Source organism: Thalassophryne amazonica, chromosome 17 (assembly GCF_902500255.1).
Source record: "Thalassophryne amazonica chromosome 17, fThaAma1.1, whole genome shotgun sequence".
NCBI lineage: Eukaryota > Metazoa > Chordata > Actinopteri > Batrachoidiformes > Batrachoididae > Thalassophryne > Thalassophryne amazonica.
In genome coordinates, this window is record NC_047119.1 from 63,730,026 (window position 1) to 63,753,495 (window position 23,470).

The following is a 23,470-nucleotide window of genomic DNA, read 5'->3' on the forward strand; positions in this document are numbered from 1 at the left end:
CAAAAAGGTTCAAACAATAAACACAAATGCACATTTTGAACAATATATACAAAATGGTCTATGTTTTGTTCTCCATTGATATGGTAAACAGTGCTTTATGCAGAGAAAGCAACAGAGTTATCCAGTAACATTCACATGCAAACTAGTGGAGTGATCCTGATAGTTACACACTCTGAGCACGTGAGATTGTCATCAGAGGCTCTCTGTGTGCTCCTGCTTTCACTGATTACTGTGCGTAATGGCGCACGGCGCACTGAGTATGTACTAATAGTATGTACTCATTGGAGCACCCAGGAGGCTATTCAAACGTGCCAACTACAACCCCTGGCAAACCCCTGTTGCACCAAGTGGACTGACATGAATCATGGCTCCAACACGAGAGATGTCAATTGAAACAAAGGAGAGGATTATCAAACTCTTAAAAGAGGGTAAATCATCTTGCAATGTTGCAAAAGATGTTGGTTGTTCACAGTCAGCTGTGTCTAACCTCTGGACCAAATACAAACAACATGGGAAGGTTGTTAAAGGCAAACATACTGGTAGACATCAAAACGTCAAGACAGAAAACTTAAAGCAATATGTCTCAAAAATTGAAAATGCACAACAAAACAAATGAGGAACGAATGGGAGGAAACTGGAGTCAACATCTGTGACCGAACTGTAAGAAACCGCCTAAAGGAAATGGGATTTACATACAGAAAAGCTAAACGAAAGCCATCATTAACACCTAAACAGAAAAAAACAAGGTTACAATGGGCTAAGGAAAAGCAATCGTGGACTGTGGATGACTGGATGAAAGACATATTCAGTGATGAATCTCGAATCTGCATTGGGCAAGGTGATGATGCTGGAACTTTTGTTTGGTGCCGCTCCAATGAAATTTATAAAGATGACTGCCTGAAGAGAACATGTAAATTTCCACAGTCATTGATGATATGGGGCTGCATGTCAGGTAAAGGCACTGGGGAGATGGCTGTCATTACATCATCAATAAATGCACAAGTTTACGTTGATATTTTGGACACTTTTCTTATCCCATCAATTGAAAGGATGTTTGGGGATGATGAAATCATTTTTCAAGATGATAATGCATCTCGCCATAGAGCAAAAACTGTGAAAACATTCCTTGCAAAAAGACAGATAGGGTCAATGTCATGGCCTGCAAATAGTCCGGATCTTAATCCAATTGAAAATCTTTGGTGGAAGTTGAAGAAAATGGTCCATGACAAGGCTCCAACCTGCAAAGCTGATCTAGCAACAGCAATCAGAGAAAGTTGGAGCCAGATTGATGAAGAGTACTGTTTGTCACTTATTAAGTCCATGCCTCAGAGACTGCAAGCTGTTATAAAAGCCAGAGGTGGTGCAACAAAATACTAGTGATGTGTTGGAGCGTTTTGTTTTTCATGATTCCATAATTTTTTCCTCAGAATTGAGTGATTCCATATTTTTTGCCCTCTGCTTGGTCTAAAAAAGTAACCGTTACTGACTGCCACAATTTTTTTTCCTGATTTCTTATAGTGTTTCTTAAAGCCAGAAAGTTGCCATTTGAAATGACTTTAGTTTTGTGTCATGTCTGTGATCTGCTTTTTTTCTACAAAATTAAACATCAGAATGAACATCCTCCGAGGCCGGTGATTCCATAATTTTTGCCAAGGGTTGTAGTAACACATCACTCCTGAAAACGATCTTTGGCTTTTCACGTGAGGTAAATCTGCCCTACGACTGGATTTTGGAAAACCATGTGACAGTGAACCAATTCCGACTGGACACTCACACTGCGCACATCATCACACAGCTTCTACGAGGAGTACAAAGATGGCCGATGGCTGGCTTGAAAGTCCGCGGAGTTAATTTTTCAGCAAAAAAAAAAAAAAAAAGTAAGTTTCTATCTCATATTCAAAAGTTATTTATAATTTAGTAAAGGTTGGCCTTAGCCATCGTATACGACGGCGTCAGCCCCAGAGGGTTAAAGGTGGCGTATCTCAATATTATAGTTTTATGAGAAAATCTCACCCACCTAAACTTGAGGCTCTTAATGGAGCATGGGAGATAGATCTAGGGGGTGAGATTGCTATGGAGAAGTGGGAAGAAATTACTAGATCTTGGCATAAGATATCAAGAGAGACACAGATTCGCTTAATTATGTACAAAATCATACACAGAATGTATTGGACCCCCAGTAAGATGGCAAGGCTAAAACTCTGTGATTCGGAGTTATGCTGGAGATGTGAGAGGTGTGAGGAAACACTTGTACACAAGCTGTATGAGTATGAAATGACACAGAACCTTTGGAAAAAGATATTATTTATCAACAAAATTCTTGAGATAGATATATCTCAGAGCCCCGAGCTAACCTAATGAGGCTATCCTGTCAGCAGACCCTGTGCAAGTTGGCCCTCGCAACGGGGTGCAGGATCATTCTCAGACACTGGAAATCAAAAAATGTTATTCCAATCAATGAATGGTTAGAGGAAATGACCAAAATGGCCAACTATGAACAGTTGATGTTTAGGCTGAATGATCAAGAGGACGTGTTTTTGAAATTATGGGGCCCCTACTTGAATCACTTACAAAATGGGTGATGAGTGAAATATACTAGAGTGATTTTCATGTGAATGATGAAACATTCAGACTGTAAAAGGTCTTGGCTGTGAAGTGTAGGAGGGTGGTGACTGTGGGAGCAGAGCAGAGGAACTGGAAAACATTAATCTGGGACTCGTGGAGTATGTCTCTCCCACCACCCACCACCCTTTTTTCCCTTCTTCTTTCTTTCTTGTTGTTAATTTGTTGTAGTGGGCTTGTTCTTGTCCCAAGTGTTGTATGTGCTGGTTGTGTTGTTTCACTGTTTCAAAGTTCATAAAGCAATAAAAACTGAATTACCAAAAAAAAAAGAAAAAAAAAAAGACATGCTTGTAGTGTCACCTTTCACCTTTAATTCAAGGTGTTTAACAAAAACATATCACATTAATCTACAAACTACAGTAATTTTTATACATAGTTTCTCCATTTTCTGAGTAGAGGGGACTGGACAAAACAATGTAAGGATTATCTTTCATACAAATCATATTTCCAGCCAGATTTCTTTATACAAGTCAAGGAATGGATCCAAGAACATTCCCAAAACACTGAATGGAATTCAGTTACCAAAATCAAACAGTATGGTATGGTACAGCAAATCTGTCTGGAGTACACAGTTCTCAAAAACTGAGTGCCTTTGTGAGAAGGGGACTAGTGAGGGAAGCCACCAAGACACCCAGGACAACAAGTTTTAGGCTTCTGTGGCTGTGGTGGGAGAAACTGTGCATCATGCAACTTTTGTCTCTTACATCACCAGCTATACAATGTTATCGTGGAGTGGAACAGCGAAGAAGTTCCTTAAAAAGAAGACATGAAATTTTCCAGTTTGCCAAAAGACACATAGGAGACATGAGCCGAGATGTCATGCGCTTGCTTGTATGACCACTGATGAAAATGAAGTGTAAGACATATTTAGCATCCTGGAAATGTCCAGATATCGATCCCCAGAATAAACTGGCTGTAAAAATGCAGATCTGTATGAAAACTATACCTCATATCTAGTCTGACCCATTAGTTGTCCAGTACCCAAAGCAGACGGCTGAAATTTCTAAACAGTTAATGCAATATTTTTTTGTTCAACTTCTTGACGTAAAAACAATCCACACTACAAGCACATCTTGATTGCTTCATTTCAACTCCACTGCAGAAAAATCAAAAGAGTGCAGTGTTCAGTTGATTGGGGGGGGTCATGTTGTTAAAAGCCGACAGCCTCTGCTGCCTTGCATTTGGCTTGAGGCAGCCTGGTGTTGGGTCGGCACTTTATAGCCAACACATGGAAAGAATAACGCAAAATATCAGGAATTGAGGACGGAGTGTCTGCTGCACCATCCCTGTGCCACCCTGAGCCCAAAGGTAGCTGAGCTCAGACAAAAAAAAAAAAAAAAAGGTATTTTCCCCACTGTTTTACGAGGGGTGCACCATGAAAACACTAAGAGTAGACAAGGAAGCATCTGTTCGAGGAATATGCATGAAAATTACACACCACCTGCACCTCAAAATGCTCACAAAGGAAGTGAATAATGGAAATTATTCAAGTCCACGTATCATAACGCCACAGTCATGACGAGTGACAACTTTGACAGATTTCAGTGAAACTTCACAAAACTGACATGTGAAGATGTGATGACAGAAAATCATTGAGGTCCAACATCTTCAAGGGGACATAACTGGACTTGTGTTTAGATTGGATAATTCCATGTACAGAGGCTTAACACCTCATTAATTCAGGCATTTCATGACAAAACATTTACGACCACAAATATACACTTAAAACAGGCAACCACTCTATGAGCTTGATCACAAATGTCAAGTTTCAGAAGCCGTGCACACACGTTTTAAACAAACTGTCATTACCTTTTGGTCTTCCAGTTCTTGCTCCTTGAGCAGTCGCTCCAGATCCTCCATGTCATTGTGTTTGAAGAATTTGATGAAGCTGCGGGAGGCCTGAAGGCCCTTCTGGATGGAGAAGCAGGCTGCTTCGTCACTGGGCAGTCGACCAAGGAGAGAAACCAGAGTGTCACTTAACGGTGTAACATAAATCCTAAAGCAGAATCATTCCATAACCAGAAGGAGGATCCATGTGGTTCATGCATTCTTGTGTGTTGAATTTTTCCAAAATCTTTGAAGATTTAAGAGCTCCAATGAGGTCAAATACAGTTTTGGGAAAAGGTTAACGCGCACCTGAGTTAAACCCATTCATATACAGGCTTCTCTCATTGCATGTCTTCCATGGCCACCATTAATTTCTTTGGAGAGCTCCCACCTCCACATATTTCAGTAAAATGTCTGATTTCATCACAAATAAAAAAATAACGCAATGCACTGTGTTCTTTATATTTTGCAGTTCATTTAATTATTAAGATCCTATTGTGCAAATCAAGGAATATTTATAGATCAGCCTCTGTGCACTTGCAGGTATTAATGAGACAAATTTAACTCCATAGGAAGTAGCTTTGAGTTAGCATGCACGCCAACATCCACAAAATATCTTGTAAATGACTGCAGAGATGTTATCAGGTTACAAAAACAGTGTTTTCAGTTTTGGAAGTGTTTATTTCTCTATAGCCTTTACATAATATATGACACAGAGGTTATATTTACACACAAACGAAACAGAGTTTTGCACCTACAACCCCTGGCAATAATTATGGAATCACCGGCCTCGGAGGATGTTCATTCAGTTGTTTAATTTTGTAGAAAAAAAGCAGATCACAGACATGAAACAAAACTAAAGTCATTTCAAATGGCAACTTTCTGGCTTTAAGAAACACTATAAGAAATCAGGAAAAATAATTGTGGCAGTCAGTAACAGTTACTTTTTTAGACCAAGCAGAGAGAAAAAAATATGGACTCACTCAATTCTGAGGAATAAATTATGGAATCACCCTGTAAATTTTCATCCCCAAAACTAACACCTGCATCATATCAGATCTGCTCATTAGTCTGCATCTAAAAAGGAGTGATCACACCTTGGAGAGCTGTTGCACCAAGTGGACTGACATGAATCATGGCTCCAACACGAGACATGTCAATTGAAACAAAAGAGAGGATTATCAAACTCTTAAAAGAGGGTAAATCATCATGCAATGTTGCAAAAGATGTTGGTTGTTCACAGTCAGCTGTGTCTAAACTCTGGACCAAATACAAACAACATGGGAAGGTTGTTAAAGGCAAACATACTGGTAGACCAAGGAAGACATCAAAGCGTCAAGACAGAAAACGTAAAGCAATATGTCTCAAAAATCGAAAATGCACAACAAAACAAATGAGAAACGGATGGGAGGAAACTGGAGTCAACGTCTGTGACCGAACTGTAAGAAACCCCCTAAAGGAAATGGGATTTACATACAGAAAAACTAAACGAAAGCCATCATTAACACCTAAACAGAAAAAAACAAGGTTACAATGGGCTAAGGAAAAGCAATCGTGGACTGTGGATGACTGGATGAAAGTCATATTCAGTGATGAATCTCAAATCTGCATTGGGCAAGGTGATGATGCTGGAACTTTTGTTTGGTGCCGTTCCAATGAGATTTATAAAGATGACTGCCTGAAAAGAACATGTAAATTTCCACAGTCGATGATATGGGGCTGCTTGTCAGGTAAAGGCACTGGGGAGATGGCTGTCATTACATCATCAATAAATGCACAAGTTTACATTGATATTTTGGACACTTTTCTTATCCCATCAATTGAAAGGATGTTTGGGGATGATGAAATCATTTTTCAAGATGATAATGCATCTTGCCATAGAGCAAAAACTATGAAAACATTTCTTGCAAAAAGACACATAGGGTCAATGTCATGGCCTGCAAATAGTTCGGATCTTAATCCAATTGAAAATCTTTGGAAGTTGAAGAAAATGGTCCATGACAAGGCTCCAACCTGCAAAGCTGATCTGGCAACAGCAATCAGAGAAAGTTGGAGCCAGGTTGATGAAGAGTACTGTTTGTCACTCATTAAGTCCATGCCTCAGAGACTGCAAGCTGTTATAAAAGCCAGAGGTGGTGCAACAAAATACTAGTGATGTGTTGGAGCGTTCTTTTGTTTTTCATGATTCCATAATTTTTTCCTCAGAATTGAGTGATTCCATATTTTTTTTCCCCTCTGCTTGGTCTAAAAAAGTAACCATTACTGACTGCCACAATTATTTTTCCTGATTTCTTATAGTGTTTCTTAAAGCCAGAAAGTTGCCATTTGAAATGACTTTAGTTTTGTGTCATGTCTGTGATCTGCTTTTTTTTCTACAAAATTAAACAACTGAATGAACATCCTCCGAGGCCAGTGATTCCATAATTTTTGCCAAGGGTTGTAGCTACCAGCCTGTGACATCACCATCCTAACGTCCGCGAAATGTCTTATAAATATGTTCAGAGAAGCTGGAAGAAAATCCGTGAACCAAAAATGAAATGGGGAACCACAAAACATTCCACCTGCTGTTGTGAGGGACGCACGGTCGGACAGGCGTGCACAAACCATGGCAACGGTTTCATGCGCACTCATGTTCACACACACAAACAGTCACGTGCAGTCACGCACGAAAAATTAATAAAACACCACAATTATAACAATTAATTCCTGTTATAAAGAGCGGAGTTAGCGACAGCGACAATGTTGGATTCATGGTGTGTGTGGTGGTGGGGGGTTCGGCACAGTTACACCCATGTGTGTTGCTAGGTGACGCCACACTCGTGTTGCACTTTAACACTTTTCACAGACAGGTCGAATGTGATCGCCTGCTGTCTACTATCATACCAGGTGCGCGATTAGCCCCGCCTTTTCTACTAAATTACAAACAGGCAGATTGTTGACAGCCGAAAGAAACTACAAATAGGCGAGTGCTGTTTCATCAGTTGGACTGGATATTCATGTTAAAATCCATCTTGCTTTTTAACAATCATGTGGTATTTCAATTGCTTTAAAATAATGATGATTGCATCCCTGTCCAGTAGTACTATAACCATGTTTGTATGGACTGTTCTTACACAAAAACGATGTCACCCCTCTTGGAATAGGCAGGTATGGCACTGGCAATGGTTGCAAAGCCATAGGAATAGATGATAGCCTCTTCAGTTTTCATAAATTTGGAAAGACGACTCTCCAGCTCCAGATGAACATCTGCAGAAATGAAATAAATAAATAAACAGACAAATCCAGTAAAACTGATTTCACAGTAACATTTAAGTGTGTTCACGTTGGATAATTGCAGAAAAAAAAAAAAAAAAAAAAAAGGCCATAAGAGAAAATACCTTCACAATGCTGAAGGTGAACAGAAAAAAACCCTCCAGAAATTTGGAATACCAGGATTTCAACAAAGAACTCAACCAATATACATGGACATATAGAGAGAGACAGACTGATATCTCACTCTATATCTACATACAGAGATAGTATATATCCATATATTGGCTGAATTATTTGTTGAAATTCTGGCATTGCAAATTTCTGAAGGATCTGTATAAAACCTTAACTGTTTGTGTCATTGTCAGTACTGTTGCATCTAATTACACTGGTCAACAACAACCAAAAAATTTTCTTGCATGGACTTTAAGACCTGATTTAGGGTAATTTTTTTAGGGTACATTTTTAAACCAGGTTCGCAAAATGTGAACAAGAGCCGTAATATTGTTTATGGTGCCGAAGAGGTGCACAAGACTGCAGCTTTTGCTTCAATGCTTGATACAAGAAATATGTTTTCATATCTAAAAAAGGTGGCATGATTGGCAAAAACTAACACCAAATTTGGATTCAGCATCCGCAAATTACCCAAATTCCGTTGAAAAACTCCATGCAAGAAAAATCGTGCTGACTTTTTTATAATGGACTAATCAATCAATTAGTTCTCAATTAGTCAGTCACATGTTAGTTAATGGTGAAAAATGTCAATCAATGTAATCCCGACCTCAAGTGATTCTCAACCAGAGTCTGACATTGTTGAGTGTACTGTAGCCTCTAGTGTAAACAGGAGGAAGTGGTAAACATCTAAGGACATTCTTAAAATCATCCACAGGAGTCATAACACATGGTTCGATTGAAATCTTAGACTGTACAAGGAGTTGAGAAAAGCGGGCTGTGATGGGCCTGAGAATCTGTGATCAGGGACACGCCGTCTGTGGTCTAGTGACCTTCAACCTGCTTACAGAGGAATCAAAGCAATTTTTTCCTTGAAACCTATACCCCCTCCTACTGCAGTTATGGCTGAGGATGGTTCAGTCCTGACAGATCCCTCTTCTGTACTGTCACGGTGGGCCACCTACTTTAAACAGTTACACAAGGGTGATCCTTCTGGCACCAGGGTTCTTTGAGCCGATTCTCCAGCCAATTGTGAACCACCAAACTTTTGTGAGATCTCAAAGGCTATGAAAGGGATCTGCAGCATTGGAGCTGAGCTTCTCCAGGCAGGTGGAGACGCTGTTCTCCTGGCATTATAAACAATCTTTGTTTAAATGAGGGAGACAGGTATCATCCCTACATATTGGAAGAAAAGACTTTTTGTCCCAATCTGGAAAGGGTGACTGTATGGATTAACAACTCTTGGGGTATCACACTGCTCTCTGTGGTGGGGAAGGTGCTTGCAAGGATTATTCTTCATAGTGTGCAGTTTGCTTGCTGCTCAGTGACGGGAACAGTCTGGCTTCACACCCAAGAAGTCAACTGTTGACTACATTCTAGCCCTCCGAGTACTCGTGTAAATATCAACAGTGCTTCTTTGCAGCCTACTTTCATTTTTGCAAAGCATTTGATTCAGTTGCTTGTACTGCTCTCTGGAGCATCCTGAGAAATTGTGGGATCCCTATGAAGTTTCTGGATTTCACAGACCAGTCTTAGACTCCAGAAAACACAGTAAATTATGACTACAACAACTGTCAAACATGACTGATGGGCACATGTACAGAAATCTATGTGCAGTGTGACCTCCGCAGTGCTTTTTGCTGACTGGATATGATGTGCTAGAAACAAAAAAAAAAAATTTTACTTACCAAATGTTCCATAGAATCCCCTTGGGCCACATGTACCAACACCATATTTTTTCAGAGATGATAAAGCCTTTTGCTGCATTGAAGAGAGAATGTTGTTAACAGTTATATGACAACTGTCCTTTTGTGCTTACTGGAAACATTAAAACAGAACAAAACTCAATCTATTAAAACAAAAGGAAACACACTGATGTGTTCAAAATACCAACCTTAACCCGGTCGTTATCAAGCAGACCCAGGAAGTTAAATGAGGCAAAATTAATGCACTCCTTTCCATTGATTATGATTTTGTGGCTCGGAGGTCTGTAACAGACAAAACCAATTTATTTGCTCACCTCAAAGCATAACAGCCTCAACATCAAATGCAGATCACCAGAGAATTGGCCATTTACTGTCATACTCCCAGTGATTTTGTATTTTATTCCAATTACCAGCCACATTCAAAATGGATGTCAATTATTCCAATGGATTTGTCAAGTTTGACATCATATAGACAATCAATGAGGGGCGGGCAGATCAGTTTTTGGCATTTCATTATTTTAGTGTATAATACTGAGACTTTGTTAATGCTATGTTTTAATGATGTGGGAGAATTATGTAGTTTTGTTACATTAAAATCATAATTAGACATGATTTAGAACAAACTCATTAGTACACAACTCTTAAAAATTGGCTTTATTCAGGACTGAAGGGAAAGTTAAATAAGGCAACAAATTTGAGTGTACCATCCTAATTTTGAGTCAGTTATCATTACATTTTATTATGGCATTAATTTTCAGAGCATCAAAAGGTGCTTGAACTTAAACAACTAGCAAATGTTCCATTTGATTTCATTGTTACACAAATTCAGGCAAGTCAAATATCTGAACTTGAAATGCTGTAAGTTGACTGACATTGCCTAAATTTCATAAACACTAGTGGAGTGCGGGGCCAAACTGTCAACTGCGTTTCATTTTGCTGGTTGAAGAAATATGAATCAAAGTTTGCTTGAAAGTGATGTTGGCAGTGTTTCAATCTGCTACAAAACCTCTGGTGTGGCTCACAGGAACAGAACAGAAAGAGTGAAATACAGTAAAACTCACCTAAACCATCATCGTATAAACTGGATATTCACACTCAGACAAAAGTAAAAGTCCCAATGCTTTTGAGTGGTTTTCCATATAATAAACACCATATATACCGGATTTTGTAGAATGCATTTTTGCTCACATCGGACAAAACATCCCGCCCCATCATAAGGTATTTCTATTAAAAACCCCTTGCATGTACTGGATAGAGCAACTCGAACATGTCCAGTAACAGAGGTATGAAATGAAGTTCAGCGGTACTGTATTTCCATGATTAAAAGACCGGCGGTTTATTTTTTTTTAATCCACGCTCAGACACAGGAGCTAAACAAGGCAAGGCTGGTAGCGCCTTGGGGCAACTGTTTGTTGTGATTTGGCGCTATATAAATAAAATTGATTTGATTTAATTAAGAAAATGCTGCTTGTTGCCTGCACTGTAATATGGTGTTAAGTTTCACACATATCCCAGAGTGTGACAAACCAAACCACTTTAGATCAGAGCGCTCTGCATGGCTGCGAACCCTCTCCATAACCTCACGTGCACCTGCTAAATAACTGAGATAGCAAAAGGTTGTGATTTGTCACTTTTACGTTTTCACTCCTTCCTCTCCCATCATATTTTAGTTTGCAGTGTGCCTGCCAATTTTGGTCATGGATCAAATACGTTTGGCAGAAAAGTCCACATATATGACCAACTTCACAACATGGAGTCAGAAACGTTATTGCATGGCCATAGAGTTACGGATCTGGAGAAGCATAAGTCAGGCTTTAGGATTTTAAGGTACCACTCCGCAGCAGACATAGAATAGAGTGACAACTAAATAGAATCCTTTTTTAATGCACATCATATCCGATGGCTTATCAGATGAAGCTTTGACCCGGTCATTAAATGAGGCAGGTTTAGATTCAAGGTCAGGCTTTTAATCAAGGAAATACCCAAGTCTAATTGGTGCTGGGGATTCCCAATAGATTGTTCAATGCCTCCTGACTGTAACTAATCTGTTACATGCATATAATGGATTCTGTCCACTTGTAATGTACTTCTATAATGTATTTTTTGTCCATTTTATAACTAGAACGAATTTTGATTATAAGACAAAATTCACTGGTCCACCTGAATCCATTAAATGTGAGTTTTACTGTACAACAACTGATAACCGGCAGTTCTTAAAGGCTGACAGGTGAGAATAATAATTCCATTTATTTATATAGTGCAAAATCACAACATAAGTCATCCCAAGGCGCTTCACAGGGGTAAAGTCTAACCCTACCAACCCCCCAGAGCAAGGGCATAGGCAACAGTAGTAAGGACAAACTCCCTCTGTGATTTTGGTTTGTAGGAAGCAACCTCAAGCAGACCTGACTCAGAGGGGTGACCTTCTGCTTTGGCCACACTACCAATAACAACAAAAGAAAAATGAGCCACAACAATGCATTGTCAAACATGAAAAAACAGATATCCAGGTACTTATCAACGCCCAATAATGTAGACATCCATGAGTGAGCTCACAAAAAGACCCCCCCGGCCGACTGTTAGTTAATTTCATATATCATATAATGATAGAATCATCTGAATTAAAAGGGATTAAGTGGTGACACATTTCAGTTATTTATAAACTTTTCATTATAATTAAAAATAAGTTTGCACAGTACTGCAGCTGTATTTATCTTATAAAATGTGGTAACTGCAGCTAGTGAAGAAATTAACTCTGCATTTACTCAAATACGCCACAGAATACAACTGAGTTTTTATTTTTTGCCACTTCTGCATTAAATTTCAGATGCTACATCTTTATCTGACAGTTAAAATTATGCTGCAGATATTATTTTACAGACAAAATGTGAAGAGAAAACATGATGCAATGATGTAGAAAAAAGTATATATAATTTCTAAATTAGCTGAACCATCACAAGCTACCTCACTAAAATGCTCAGTAATGTCACTACACGTAAGATGCTGTTCTGAAATTTAAAATTTGGACTGGCAGGACATCCATGTGCAAATAATTTTTTAAATTTTTAATAATTTTTTTGTGACAGTCAAAGCACCTGTGACAATATTAGAGGGAAACGATGTCCGCTTTACCCTGTGACAACATCATAGTTGAGGGAAGGATGGTCTTTGGATACGGAAGGAACAAGGGGCTCCGGCTGCCACTCCTCAATCAGGTCCTCCTTTTCCTGCAAAATAGAAACACATAAGGTAGGTGTGTCCCCCACTCCGCTGATACAAAACGTCAGTAGGTATTGCAGGCAGGGCGTGGCAAAGCAAATGAATTAGGTTTGTCACAAAGGTCCTATTTTTTTTTTACGATTTTTGCAAATTTAGTTTAAAAAAAAAAAACCCCTAAGGAATCACACATACACAGTCTTTGCCATGAAGCTCAAACTGAGCTCGGGTACATCCTGTTTTCACAGATCATCCTTGAGATGTTTCTACAGCTTCATTGGAATCCACCTGGGGTAAATTCAGTTGATCGGACCTGATTTGGAAAGACACGCACCTTCTACATATAAGGTCCCACAGTTGACAGTGCATGCCAGAGCACAAACCAAGTATGAAGTCAAACCTCCGAGACAGGATTGTCTCGAGGCAGAAATCTAGGGAAGGGTACAGAAACATTTCTGCTGTTTTGAAGGTCCCAATGAGCACAGAGGCCTCCATCATCTGTAAATGGTAGAAGTTTGGATCCACCAGGACTCTTCCTAGAGCTGGCCACCTGTCTAAACTGAGCAATCGGGGGAGAAGGGCCTTAGTCAGGGTGGTGACCAAGAACCTGATGGTCACCCTGTCAGAGTTCCAGCACTCCTCTGTGGAGACAGCAGAACCTTCTAGAAGGACAACCATCTCTGCATCAATCCACCAATCAGGCCTGCAGGGTAGAGTAACCAGACAGAAGCCACTCCTTAGTAAAAGGCACATGGCAGCCCACCTGGAGTTTGTCAAAAGTCACCTGAAGGACTCTCAGATCATGAGAAACAAAATTCTCTGGTCTGATGAGACAAAGATTGGACTCTCTGATGTGAATGCCAGGTGTCAAGTTTGGAGGAAACCAGGCACCATCTCCACAGTGAAGCATGGTGGTGGCAGCATCATGCTGTGGGGATGTTTTTCAGCAGCAGGAACTGGGAGACGAGTCAGGATTGAGGGAAAGATGAATGCAGCAATGTACAGAGACATCCTGGATAAAAAACCCGCTCCAGAGCGCTCTTGACCTCAGACTGCGGCGACGGTTCATCTTTCAGCAGGACAATGACCCTAAGCATACAGCCAAGATATCAAAGGAGTGGCTTCAGGACAACTCTGTGAATGTCCTTGAGTGGCCCAGCCAGAGCCCAGACCTGAATCAGATTGAACATCTCTGGAGAGATCTGAAAATGGCTGTGCACTGACACCCCCCATCCAACCTGATGGAGCTTGAGAGGTGCTGCAAAGAGGAATGGACAAAACTGCCCAAAGACAGGTGCACCAAGGTTGTGGCATCATATTCAAGAAGACTTGAGGCTGTAATTGCTGCTAAAGGTGCATCAAAAAAGTATTGAGCAAAGGGTGTGAATACATGTGATTTCTTTTATTTTAATTTCTTTTTATTTTTAATAAATTAGAATAAATAAATATATTTTCCTGTAGTCACTGTGGGGTGCTGAGTAGAATTTTGAGGGAAAAAAATGAATTTACTCCATTTTGGAATAACGCAGTAACATAAAATGTGTAAAAAGTGAAGCGCTGTGAGTACTTTCCTGATGCACAGTACGTGACGGATGCATTGCTTTTGATGATTACACCAAGCAACCATGACAGTTAAAATACGATTTTAACCAATATTTCTCAAGAATGTGTGAAATTTTGACTCACTGGGTGTAATGTTGAGAACTATTGATTTCTCAAAATGTTAAAGATGGAGAGTCACGCCCTACTTTTTCTGGGTCAGGCTCAAAACTTCTCAATCGCCCCTCATACACAATGAATGTGACTTAATTTCACTGTCAAGGTGATTTGTCACTGTTTATTTGGTTTTGTTCACTAAGAAGTTGTAATTTTCTATTAATAACAATATTTAAAATAATATCTAGCGTCCTATGGAAAGAAAAGATTTGTACATGAGTGTCAAAAATATTCTTATCTACAAAAGGGGGGCCTTGCAGAAAAAGTTTGGGAGCAACTGATAAAAAATGTGAGTGCACGGCTGGTTGAGGCCTGTCCAGCAGCGACGACATTCACTGTTCATCACCCAACAGTGGTGATTTAACATTGGTTATATTCTCCAGCAGAAAATCATATAATCCACAAAATAATGCCAATATTTTCAAAATGTACAAGGAAACAATGTCATTGCCACCTGATTAGTATTCATTCAACTAATCCTGAATCCTGGCTACATTAAACTTGCTTATATGAGAGTTAAATAAATGTGCACAGAAGCAATATTCTCTATACCGTGTGTTTTGTTGCTTGTCTCTGCAGTTTACCTTCTCCGTTAGTTTATAGGTCTCATGCAGTTTATAGGTTTTTGAGAACAGAAGTCTGATGATCCATAATATGAGAATTCCTTCCAAAATCAAGTGATAAGCAGGAGCCTGAGAAAGACAAAGATATGATTAGTTTGTTGGCAGTTTGGTAAAAGAGAAACGTCTTATCTCATGTGCATCAAATCAATTACTGCTTCAAACTATGAGGAACTGATTTGTTAATGAGCAGAAGACACGTCATCCAACAACAAAACCCCCAAATTTTTTCAGCATTTATCAAGCAGAAAAACTTTCCAGTAAAATATGATGCCTTCCTGATTTTCTCTTTTAAAACACATCAAGAAGTAGTAATAGGAAAAAAAAAAAAGCATACATGTAATGTAGGAGAGAAATATAGTAAAATACACAATTTTTCCCCGTTCCACATTTAGAATTAACACCCTTCTTAAAAAATAAAAACAAAAATTCATCCTTCACTTAGTTGATCAGAAATTGCTTGGGTCAGTATGACGGTTGTAAAATCACTCTGTGTTTGAGACAGTTCATTTAACAAATCAAATCATTTTAGTCCATGTGACCACAGCGAATTCTGACCTCATCTGCCTGCATGGTTTGAAGTAACCCGCTCCCCCTAAGACTGGGTTTCCTCAAAAGAGATAAAAACAACAGTTTGGAAGGTTCAAAACTCTTGTATATCCTTCTTACTGATAACTGTAAATACTGCAATACATTTCCCACATTAATAGCTGGACTGATCCTATAACACCAATTCAGAAAGTTCAAAATTGGGTGATACTATTTCTTAATGTTTGCTGAGCATCTTGTTTGCCTCCCTCGCGCCCATCATTGCAATGTCTCATTTAGTTCTATGGTCCAGCGCATTGTCACATTGTGCATGTCAAAGGATAATGTAGTAGGTTAATGTAACTCAGTCCCTCCAGAAATTTGCAATGCAAGAAGTTCAGCAAATAATTCAACCAATACAATAGCTGTCTCTCTCTCTTATATATATATATATATATATATATATATATATATATATATATATATATATATATATATAGTATTCAGCCCCTTGGTATTTCACACATTTTAATTTGTTCATAAAAAGTAAATCAGGCTTTTCAATATAAAAATTTCTAAAATGATCTTCCTTAGAGTCAAAGTGAAAGTAAATCTCTACAACTTGATATAAATGAATTAAAAATATAAAAACCAAGATGATGGGTTGCATAAGTAATCAGCCCCTTTGGTATAATACCTGTAAATTAGAGCCCGGCCGATATAAGCCCTTCTCAAAGTACTCACTATTGGCCGAAATTTTGCTAACAGAACGCCGATAATTTCTCATAAACAGAACAGTTACTGAAATAATGTTTGTGTCTGCAATGTAAAATGTCTTTGCACTGTTTGTCCAGTAGATGGAGCTCTGACTCCATTCAACTGAGAGCTGCTTATATCCCTGCTTAAATGTGTTCATCACCGGCCCCCGTAATTCACCGTCACACTGCACTGATCGGCTGACAAAAGCATACAAGTAAGTTTATAAGGAAGTTGTTTGTAATAACTTTGTGATTATATTCACCCCACATTACTCCCATTTCAGTTCAACTCAGTTTGATTAACTCAGTTTACGTAGTAATGTGTCAAATGTGCTTCATTGCGTCGGTCATGCTTTTTATTAAGCCCACGTTGTGTAGACCTTATTTCTAGCATGAAAAACTTTCGTATACTGCTAAGAGGTTGAAACATTCAGATTTACTGGTCGTCCGGAAGGGTTCTGGGACTTACTGCCATTCGCCATTAACCCTCTGGGGCCGATGCTGCCGTATACAATGGCTGGGACCAAGCTTTACTGAATTGTAAATAACTTTTTAATGGCATGAGATAGAAATGTACTTTTTTTTTGCTGAAAAGTTAACTCTGGACTTTCTATCCAACGTCGGCCATCGTGGTACACCTCATAGAAGATGTGTGATGACGTGCGCAATGTGAGTGTCCAATTGGAATTGGTTCTCTGCCACATGGTTTTTCAAAATCCAATCGTAGGGCAGATTTACCTCACGTGATATGGCAGAGATCGTTTTCAGGAGTGATATCTTACTAGTTGGCCCGTTTGAATAGCCCCCTAAGTGCTCCAATTGCATTTTTGCATTTTTTTGAACTTGAAAATTCTTCTCTGTTATAAAGTTAATCAATATGAGGACAAAGCTTCAGCTTTTAGCTCATGCCTTTTTTGTTAAGGGTCCAAAAAAAGAACATTTTATTCATTTAAAAAAATAATAATAATATCGGCTGATTTATCGGCTATCGGCAAATCAGACGATTTATCGATTATCTGCATTTTTTCATCCAAATATTGTTATCGGGCTCAAAAAAAATCTGTATCGGTCAGGCTCTACTGTAAATAATCAGTTTAATTGTTTTCTTCCAACAAGTCAGGGGATGGAAACAAGAACATTTCCAAGTCACTGAATATGTCTTGAACTTTATTTACATCAGGTATGAAGAAATACAAACAGTATGGCACTCTCTGGTAAATCTGTGGACAGTTCTCAAAAACTGAGTGACTGTGCAAGAAGGAGAACTGTGAGGAAAGCCACCAAGACAACCCAGAAGAAGTTACAGGCTTCTGTGGCTGTGATTGGAGAAATTGTACATAGTGCATGTTTTGTATTTTGTATCCACAGTTATACAGCTTCATGACGAAGTGGCACAGAGGAGGGTTTTCTTTCACCAAAACATTACATCCAGGCTTGCATCTCAGATGTACCTTCTGGCAAATTGTGTCTCGTGGCTAGGCTCACCTAGTTTTTAGAAGAACAATTCAAACCTTTTACTTCCTGTTAATGACATTATTTTTAATGTTAGTTTACTGTCTTAATGTATTTATAAATTGTTTAAGTTCTTGTTGTCTTATACACACAATTATTTTTATGTTTTGACTGTAACTGCTCCCAATATCATTAGCTTTGTTTTGATTTACAAACATTTCACTTAAATCATGTTTCTTCACTTTTTGACTACAACAAATTGTCCTTTAATAGTAAATGTGTGTTTCTTAACAAACATGACACTGCCAGACATCTCACTGAAATGTAACCTATGGACTTCAGCACTACAAAATATACCACACCAGGAACAGAACTGAAACTGTCCTTCAATAATTTTATGTCTGTGAGAACTAAAAGCCTTTTTTGAAAACGTGAGGGACAGATTCATTTTGATGAAAAGAGCTTCTCTGTGTTATCAGCTGTGAGCCCGTTTCTGTTTTTATCTACAATGTGTGACACTGAGCTAAACAGCCTTTCACTCTCCACACAATTTTTTTAAACTTTTAATTAAATACATCCCAGTAACATGCACAAATACAGAAGAACGTAAATGTTTTTCCCCCAAGGTGGAACACATTGGAGGAACACATGTGCACGCGTGCGCACGCGCGCACACACACACAAACAGCATCTCTGCAACACACAAACAGAGAGGCAAAACTGACTAATTTTAACATTATTTTATTTTTTCTTTGTGAATCATGGGATAATTTTCTTGCGTTCAGACAGAATAGCCCGTTGCCTGTGGTAACTGAGCTGTTAATGAATGAGGTGCGCAGTGACTCAACTTCTTGCCCAAATTGCAGCTTGTGAAGGCAAGCGGAGGGTCAGAGCACAACGCCACAGACATTCCACAAATGGATGACACCTGTAGCGGACTGAGCCGGTCTCCCATCAGCCTGAACACCCACACCAAGGGCTGAAACTCACCAACCTGATGGAAACCCTGATCCGAGTTCTGACTAAGGAACTGGCACAAAGTGCCGAAATCACGGAGGAACTTTTTTTTTTCAGCCACATGAGATATTAAAGTATTTTCAGATGTTGTTTTCCAAACTCAGGAGGCTTTGTGTGGATTATTTTTCTTCAGGATCGTATGATGACGATCACTGAAACGAACACGCAAGACTTTTTATTTACTGTGTGTGACTTTACTTCACATGACGGACAGCGGCTTTCAGCCGCAGCCATAACGTGGAGAGCATGATGGACAACATTGATGGACGTATTTCGATTTATGACTAAATTACATGAAAGCCTGTAAAAATCCAGAAATTAGCTGCATCACTGTTTAAGCCACAGTGTTCAAGACATATGAAAAAAGTAACGTCTTATAATTTGGAAATTACACAGCGTGAAAATCACACATTGAGAGGTTGACATCACACTGCTGTAAATGGGTATCGGGTCATGGAGTATCGGAGATATTTTCTGATTACAAGTACGTGTAAATGAATACGGGATCAGTGCATCCCTAGTTAAAATGGCACATACGCATGCACAGCTGTTTGTCTTTTCTGCATTCTGCTAAGCAGGTGCTTTTAATTTGACAGAGGATGGCAGAAGACATTAAAAACACTACACATTTCACTCATAGTACCAACATAACACTTATCTAAACTGACTAAACCAGGTGAACCACAAAAACACAATAAATCAATAACACAAACAACACTGTTAAACTAACATTAACCACAATAACATTTAAAACCCCTAATTCCCAAGGTGCATTGCAGCACAACGTCCATGGATTATTGGTTAGCGAAAATTACTTATTACTCCAAAAATATTTGTCCTATCAACTTTCCATTTTCACAGTGTTCATCCTTGACCTAAAATACATAAGCATACCAAACGGCAAATGTCAGCTCTCTCCGATTTCAACGTGATCAAACTCATACGCACGCACACAGAGATGATAACTCAGCCATCAATGAGGCCATAACACTCATGTTGCATTATGGATCCCTGGAAGACCACACAGTCCGTCTGTGAAAGTCACCAAACATTTTGGTGAAATCAAACCCTTAGGGTGGTGGGAAACTTAATCAGCAATACTATCTGCTGAGAAACCAGGCGTATCCAAACCTGCTTAAGAAATCTACAGCCCTACACATTTTTCATCTTTCCAAACTCATCAAAGTTCACAAAAAAGAAAATGGTGCATTTATTAAACATATGGCTCATTTAATGATGGATCACAACAAAGAATCTAATATTTACTCTGCAGCAGTCCTGACAATAAGCCCAATTTAATGACGTAAATAAGGGTAATATGGAATTAATCTTAGATACCGTTATAATTATTATGCTTTTGAAAACTGCAGATGACTTCCATGTTACTTCAGGTTATTTTGTTCTTCACTCTGATTGGTCCGTACGTGAAGAGTTACGCTGAAAGTGCTGATACACGGGTGCCAATTGGCTGGATGATCCGTCAATCATATTTTAGGCGACGGTCGCTTCCTATCTCTTAAGTTTACTTGTAACAACAACGGACAAAAGTAAAAATTCACACATGTAGCTTAACTTGTGCGTAAAATTCACACATGTAGCTTAACTTGTGCGTAAAATTCACACATGTAGCTTAACTTGTGCGTAAAATCTTTATAATATGAGGTACAGAGAGAGAGAGAGAGAGGAAAAACGAAGAGTTACCTCGTAGAAAGCTTGCACCATCTCCACCAACACCCACTGCTGTCCGGACGCCATCGGCTCTGAATTTACTCCTTTTTTAGTGAACACTGAGCTGTGCGGACCTTCAGCCATTTACTTTGTCAGAATGCTCAGTGCCAAATTCCCACGTGCCCTGAAAAACTCCCAACAACGGAAGGGGGAAGAAGTAAATATGCTAGGAATCCCACAATGCAACGCTTCACCACCACCTCGGCTGTGATTGATGTACAGCGACGCGCGCGCCCTCTGCTGGTGGTGACGTGAAGTTTTCCCAATTATGAATCTATTTATGTAGGGTTTTTTTTTTTTTCAGATTTTCTGAAGGGAAAAAAAAACACGAGAACATTGTATACATTTTGCACAACCGAGCACTGTTAAGAGCATAGTATTTATTCCGGAGGAAACAATGAAGAAAGCAGCACAAGTGACAAACATTTTTTAGTAAAATACATCTTTTTATTAAAATAAATATGACCTCCTTGCATCACATACTTTTCCTCTCATCCTTTAATGAAACTGGTGACTGATCATGCAATTGGTAGAAGTTGCCCTATGCACAGTTTCTGCAGTCACAGCCACAGAAGCCTATAACTTCTTCAGAGAGGCCATGGTTGTCTTGGTGGCTTCCCTCACTTGCTTACTTCATCCATGGTCACTCCTTTTTTGACCACTCCAGATTTACCATACAACTAAATTAGTTGACTAAAATCATTTAAATAACATCTGTAGGATATTACATAGGCTAAAATTTGTTTGTCTGCCACTTGTTGGAGCAGCACCTCTTCACGTGAAATAACGTCGACATTATTTCACCTGAAGGGGGTCGCAGAAGGAGCCTATGGAGGTCAAGTGTTTGATCTTCCTGAATGAGCCTCTCAGACTGTCAACTTGTAATTATTGATTGTCGAACAACGCCGCAGAGTGACGCTAAGGTAAGCAGATGACTCTATAATCAGCCATTTAAAAACATTTAACATTTAGCGAAGTAAATATGAATATTTCCCTCTGAAGGATTCTCTCCAAGGGCAGCACGGTGGCTTAGTGGTTAGCACTGTTGCCTCACAGCGAGAAGGTCATGGGTTCAATTCCCGTGGCCTTTCTGTGTGGAGTTTGCATGTTCTCCCCGTGTTTGCATGGGTTTCCTCCGGGTGATCCGGTTTCCTCCCACATCCAAAGACATGCGGGTTAGGTGGATTGGAATCTTTAAAATTGTCCTTAGGTGTGCGTGTGGGTGTGTCTGTTTGTCTGTCTATTTGTGGCCCTGCGACAGACTGACGTCCTGTCCTGGGTGTACCCCGCCTCATGCCCTATGACTGCTGGGATAGGCTCCAGCCCCCCGCGACCCTTAATTGGACTAAGCGGTAGAAGATGGATGGATGGATTCTCTCCATGCTACCAGACACTTCTAATGACATCTTCTCCTGTTCCGTGGTGACACGGAGTGGTCTGCTTGTACAGTGCCATTACATTGTGTAGCCAGTCAGCCCGTGACGGTTTTTTAATTCAAAATCAATACTGCATCAATTAAATTCATACCGGTGAGACAACTAGCATTTAAGAAACTTTATTACTGATTTTGGTGTTTGGGCTCTAAACCCAGCAGCACAGTGGTTAGCTGTTGCCTCACAGCAAGAAGGTCATGGGATCGATTCCCACCTGTGGGCCTTCTGTGTGGAGTTTGCGTGGGTTCCCTCCAGGTACCCCGGCTTCCTCCCTCATCCAAAAGACATGCAGGTTAGACGGAATGGAAACTTTAAATTGTCCATAGGTGTGTGCACGACTGTGTGTCTGGGATCCTGTTCAGGGTGTACCCTGCCTCATGTCCTACGACTGCTAGAATAGACTCCAACCCCGGACCCTTAATTGGAGTAAGCAACATGAGTGGGCTCTAAACCTCATCTCTTCCTGCAGATGCTTGCTTGCAACATTGGGGAGTGATATACACAGACAGATAAATGGATAGACAGATAAAGATAGATAGATAGACATTTTCCCAGTCAGAACCCCGAGGTGGATGTTAGGGTCGAGGTGGAGCTGAGCAACAGTGGTGACATGGATGCAGCAGTAACAACATCTGACAGGCAGAGGGGGAGTTGTAAAATGTGCATTTTTAAACAGCCGCCCAATTTGGAGGCAGTGTTTAGTGGATTATGTAGAACAATGAGTTTTAGAAGGAAGTATGTTGTAATTATGTGCAGTGAGGAATGTCAAGCATATATCAAATCAATTTTATTTATATAGCGCCAAATCACAACAAACAGTTGCCCCAAGGCGCTTTATATTGTAAGGCAAGGCCATACAATAATTACGGAAAAACCCCAACGGTCAAAACGACCCCCTGTGAGCAAGCACTTGGCAACAGTGGGAAGGAAAAACTCCCTTTTAACAGGAAGAAACCTCCAGCAGAACCAGGCTCAGGGAGGGGCAGTCTTCTGCTGGGACTGGTTGGGGCTGAGGGAGAGAACCAGGAAAAAGACATGCTGTGGAGGGGAGCAGAGATCAATCACTAATGATTAAATGCAGAGTGGTGCATACAGAGCAAAAAGAGAAAGAAACACTCAGTGCATCATGGGAACCCCCCAGCAGTCTAAGTCTATAGCAGCATAACTAAGGGATGGTTCAGGGTCACCTGATCCAGCCCTAACTATAAGCTTTAGCAAAAAGGAAAGTTTTAAGCCTAATCTTAAAAGTAGAGAGGGTGTCTGTCTCCCTGATCTGAATTGGGAGCTGCTTCCAAAGGAGAGGAGCCTGAAAGCTGAAGGCTCTGCCTCCCATTCTACTCTTACAAACCCTAGGAACTACAAGTAAGCCTGCAGTCTGAGAGCGAAGCGCTCTATTGGGGTGATATGGTACTATGAGGTCCCTAAGA

General features: G+C 39.8%; 1 protein-coding gene across 2 annotated transcripts in view; it reads right to left on the bottom strand.

The window, feature by feature from the left end:
• Positions 1 to 20,803, bottom strand: part of sptlc1 (serine palmitoyltransferase, long chain base subunit 1) — a 61,817-nt gene extending 41,014 nt beyond the window's left edge. Inside the window, exons 1-7 of one of the 2 annotated variants that reach the window (XM_034192567.1) lie at positions 20,584 to 20,803; positions 15,092 to 15,199; positions 12,708 to 12,802; positions 9,764 to 9,857; positions 9,558 to 9,630; positions 7,563 to 7,695; positions 4,432 to 4,561 (exon numbers count right to left, since the gene is read on the bottom strand). In XM_034192567.1, the coding sequence (XP_034048458.1) occupies positions 4,432 to 4,561; positions 7,563 to 7,695; positions 9,558 to 9,630; positions 9,764 to 9,857; positions 12,708 to 12,802; positions 15,092 to 15,199; positions 20,584 to 20,694 (744 nt within the window). In that variant the 5' untranslated portion in view covers positions 20,695 to 20,803. Of the gene's footprint in view, positions 1 to 4,431; positions 4,562 to 7,562; positions 7,696 to 9,557; positions 9,631 to 9,763; positions 9,858 to 12,707; positions 12,803 to 15,091; positions 15,200 to 17,051; positions 17,058 to 20,583 lie in introns of those variants that run through there. The other variant, XM_034192568.1, reaches the window with a different exon arrangement.
• Between the last annotated feature and the right edge of the window lie 2,667 nt (positions 20,804 to 23,470).